A 4,730-nucleotide genomic window follows, 5' to 3' on the forward strand; every position below is an offset into this window, starting at 1 on the left:
ATAGTTAGTGCCGGTACGAGATTAGTGCTAAATCGTGATTAGTGCTGATGCAAGATTAGTGCTAAATCGTGGTTAGTGCCGATGCAAGATTAGTGCCGATGCAAGATTAGTGCTAAATCGTTTAAGATGGAATTAGTGCAATTGGTTTAAGAAACTTCAAACCGTCTTGTGAATATCACCACTCCATTTCTCTGCATGTTCTAAACTTCCTTGTTCCAGGTAAAACCCTTGTTGAATGAATAACAGATTCACTCCTCTACCCGTTTGAACTTTCCTACATTCAAAGAAAATTTGTCAGTTGGGGGAGGGGAGGCAATTCACGCTGATTTGAGATTCCAACTCGGCTCCTTTCTTGCTCGCCTGCTTGCTTGGACTTTGTGACCCGTCCGAGGTATAAGACTTGGTAAATAATTAAAATCATTTGAAAATAATGTAGCATATATCCAAAATTTCCTGTCGGATCTCAGATTATGACATGCGTTCGAACGTCCTTTGTCCCAATATGCTAGCCCGATCAAATCATATCTCTATAATGTCCAATATCTTCTGGCGGTGCCTTCCCAAAATTTTTCCCCAGTTGCTTTTGGAGAAATACTAAAATTTTGACGTACGCCCAAACCCTTTATGGGTTCCCTACCTTGTTCTTAAGCCTAAAATCACGTTGAGCGTAGCTCTTGACCCGTATTTTGAAAATTTTAAAAAACTAAGGGCCGAACCCTCCATGGGTTGCTTACGTATTCTATCAAAATTTGTTGCGACAAGATTAGGCCAAGACGTAGTTCATTATTTACAAAGCAAAGGGAAATTGAGATATTTCTTATAATATGACCGAAGCCGATGTAGGCCGCCTACGTATCCCGTAGAGGGAATCAGGTCAGAACGTAGTTCGCATTACAAGCAAAAAGGTAATTGAAAACTTCTACTACAATGTGACCTATCTGAACATAGTTCGCACTACGTAAAAAAAAAAATAGCACAAAAGAAAAATAAAGCTAGCTTCAGCCTCTAGGCATAGTGTCTCTAGACTTCGCCCATACTTCATCATACTTGTCTATCGACATGATTACTACTTAATTCAACACTACTTGCCAATTTGATGCGATCTTAAATTTGAAACTCGGTGTCTCAGTGCAATTTTCAATTGCTTCCTTTGCAACGAACAGAGTTTTGACCCCTTCAACTGGGCTGTCTTCAGCAGCATCCTCTGGCATTTTGGCAGTAGGCGGGTTCGAATTAAGCACATAGATGTCACCCTTCTTCTTAGAATCAAAACCTTTTTCTGAAGTAGGTCCATGTCCCAGATCAAACTTGGTCTTTTCTTCCTTCCCTACTGGCACGATAGTTCCCTTAAGGCTCCAGTCATCCTCAGTAGTGATCATATTCACGCCCACATCTCCATGATTAGGCAGAGGGTTATTGGTCACGTTTGGAGAAGCTCCTTTGAGCTGAATCACATTCTCTTTGATTAAAAGTTCAATCTTATCTTTGAGAGCTAAACAACTTTCGGTATCATGTCCGGCAGCCCCCGAGTGATATGCACAATGTTTAGTCTCATCAAACCACTTTGGTCGAGGTTCGATATTTCTCCAAGGTATTGGATGGATTACTCCTGCTGCTTTTAACCTTTCAAAAAGTTGGGCATATGGTTCAGCTAGAGGTGTGTAAGTCTTTTTCTTTTCAAAGTTTTGACGTGGCCTTGGCGGGGTTGCTAGATTATTTTGAGGTTGGTAACGGGCAGACGTTTGTTGATAGTAAGCTGGTTGGGTATTATAAACGGGATAGGAAATGGGTGAAAACATTTGGGAGTATGGATTATGATATGCATGAATCTGGCTTGGTCCCCGTTCCTGAATGTTCATTACAGCTGCAACTTCCTCTCTTTTCTTCTTACTCCCTCCTATTGTTCCAGACTGGATATCCTTGGTTGTTTCTTGTAAGGCTGCGAAGTTTGTGACTCTCCCAGACTTGATTCCTTCTTCCAAAGCCTCCCCTATCTTGACGAGATCTGTGAACTTTTCCCCAGTCATAAGCAACATTCTTTCATAATACATGTTATCTTGAGCTTTGATAAAGATGTCAGTCATTTCACTTTCGTCCATCGGGGGTCGGACTCTAGCTGCTTCTGATCTCCAACGGATGGCGTATTCACGAAAGGTTTCAGTTGTCTTCTTCTTCACCCTTTCAAGGTAAGATCGATCAGGGACGATCTCAATGTTGAACCTAAATCTTTCCATAAAATCCTTTGCCATGCTGCTCCAATTATGCCATTTCTTGGGGTCTTGTTCAGTATACCAAGTTAATGCATCCCCGGTCAGACTTCTGATAAACAACTTCATTCTTATGGTTGGATTTCTTCCCACACCGGCTAACTTATCACAATAAGATCTTAAATGGTTGCGGGGATTTCCCGTGCCATCAAACATCTCAAATTTGGATGGCTTATATCCATCAGGTAGGTCAACGTCAGGGTGTACACATAAGTCTTCACACTCAAGTTTCTCTCCCCTTTTTGAAATCCGCATATTCCTGACTTCTTCTCTCAACTCGCGTATCTCTTTATCACGTTCATCCTCTTTCATCTTCCATTGTTTCTCCACCTCCTCATATGGGTCGATAACTGGTGCTATGGTGACGGATGGCTGAGCTTGTGTCACATATATTGGTGGAACACATTGCACGTTAGAAGGAGCAACATGTGCCGCCGATATATGTTGAGGTGCCGGGTGGTTTTGGACTGGTGGAATATTGCGGGGAGGGGTAGTTTGAGTGTTAGTTGGAGTGGCATATAATGGGTTACTGGGAATTTGGTTTTGAGGATTTTGGTATACGGGAAATTGGGTGGTATGCTGCGGATAAAAGGGTATTTGGTTTGGAGCGCTTTGGTAGACGGGGAATGGAGGGATATACTGTGGGTAAATAGGGACTTGAGTAGGATGTGGGGTAGCGTGTTGAAGGTTAAGAGGAGTTGAGTTTTGGCCCATGAGAGATGGATTGATATATTGTGGGTTAACAGGGACTTAACTTGTGGGTAAAGGATTTACGAGAGACGGATTCATGGGTGGTGTGTTCATGGGTTGAGTGCTTTGTGCAGGAAAATGATTAGGGACGGGAGATTATAGAGATGGGAAGTGAGGCGGTATTGGTGCCGTGCTCCTTGGCTCTTGAGGTGGGGTATTGGAGACGCATAGCATACCCAAGTTTCTAACACGTTCAACTTCACCTTGCACATCAGCAATTTGTTGCTCCAAACGAGCAATATGTTCATCGTTAGTAGTGGCATCCTTAGTTCCCGAATATCATATCATGAGCTTTAGGGTCTCTAGATTTAGATTCATCGTCACCATTATCACTTTCATAACGCGTCTCTTATCATTATCTTATGGGTAGCTCTTAATAATCGTAGACTTATAATTTCCGGAATATGAGAAAGTCATCGAAAGATAAAGGAAGTCATATTATAGGAATCATGCCGTAGAAAAAAAAGGGACTAGCCTCACATACCTTTACGTCGCTCTAACTTCACCGACTAAGTGCTCCCCTCCGATACTCACAATTCTACATTCAAGAGAATTCGTACTAAAATTAGATAACCGGAAATATACTTGAAGCTAAACTAAGGCGACTAAGAGCTAACGAAAATTGGGCAGCACTTCCTTTGTTTCTACAACGTTCTCCATATAATATAACAGCTCCCAAACATCAATAACAACATCCATAATATTATAATCAATAAATTTTGTTAAGCTAGACATTATTCATTCTCAAAATTGCCTCTCAAGGTCATCCATAACCATAGTTATCACCCAACGTCATGTTCATTCACATATAATGCTTCTTCAATACTCTTAATATCATTCATAACAAGATTATACTCATTTCATGCTAAGAATCATGACTCCAATCAATTTACTACTCAAAATACCATTTTTGCCATATTTGAGCTCATATTATGTCTCCTTCTCTAATCCAAGTCTTTCAACTACTCAATAACTTTAATAACATGAAACAAGTGTAAAACTCACCTTTGATTGTGCAGGAATGGGTTTTGGATGGAAATGCTTCACTTGGAGAAAACCCCAACTTCAATTCTAAAGAAATTTCTAGCTTTCATTAACCCTAGTTAGCATTCTTGCACTTGATTCTACTAGTTTTTGGTATTTGATCTTTGATTCACCTTGGATATGTGTTAGTAAGGTCTATGGAGTGTTCTAGAGGTTTCAAGAAGTAAGGAGGAAATGAGGAATGAAAATAATAACTTTGGGTCTTATATTTATAAAATGGACAAAGCTGCCCGACGAGAATTATACGGACCCTTATACAGTCCGTATAACTTATACGGTCTGTATAAGTGGCCGTATAATACCTCCAGTGAAAGGCCCCTCTCTGGACAGGTTATCCGGTCCCTTATACGGACTGTATAAGTTATACCGGCCATATACGGGTTGTATAAGTGGCCATATAACTCAAAAATTCTGAAATTGCTCCCATTGATTCGTTTAACTCCCAATCCTTATGGAGCCTTCTTAATACTTGTTTAATACTTCACTAACCATCTAAGGGGAATTATAGTTTCTCCTCGAGACATTACTAAATTAACATTAGCTCGGTACTTTGCAAAACCATTCCAAAATGGGACTTGGGATTCACTTTCCTCAACGAACTTTCTTCTCTTGCCCCGAGTGTCTTTGGAACCTTAATTAGAATCGTTAAGTACCCCTTCTTACTTGTAG

The 4,730-nt window shown here is 40.6% G+C and overlaps 1 protein-coding gene across 1 annotated transcript; it reads right to left on the reverse strand.

Annotated features, from left to right (window-relative positions):
* Positions 1 to 1,070: 1,070 nt before the first annotated feature.
* LOC132601789 (uncharacterized) lies at positions 1,071 to 2,579 on the reverse strand. Its single transcript, XM_060314854.1, has one exon. It carries the CDS (start codon positions 2,577 to 2,579, stop codon positions 1,071 to 1,073), a length of 1,509 nt encoding a protein of 502 aa, XP_060170837.1.
* Between the last annotated feature and the right edge of the window lie 2,151 nt (positions 2,580 to 4,730).

The sequence above is a fragment of the Lycium barbarum genome, chromosome 7, assembly GCF_019175385.1.
Source record: "Lycium barbarum isolate Lr01 chromosome 7, ASM1917538v2, whole genome shotgun sequence".
Lineage (NCBI taxonomy): Eukaryota > Viridiplantae > Streptophyta > Magnoliopsida > Solanales > Solanaceae > Lycium > Lycium barbarum.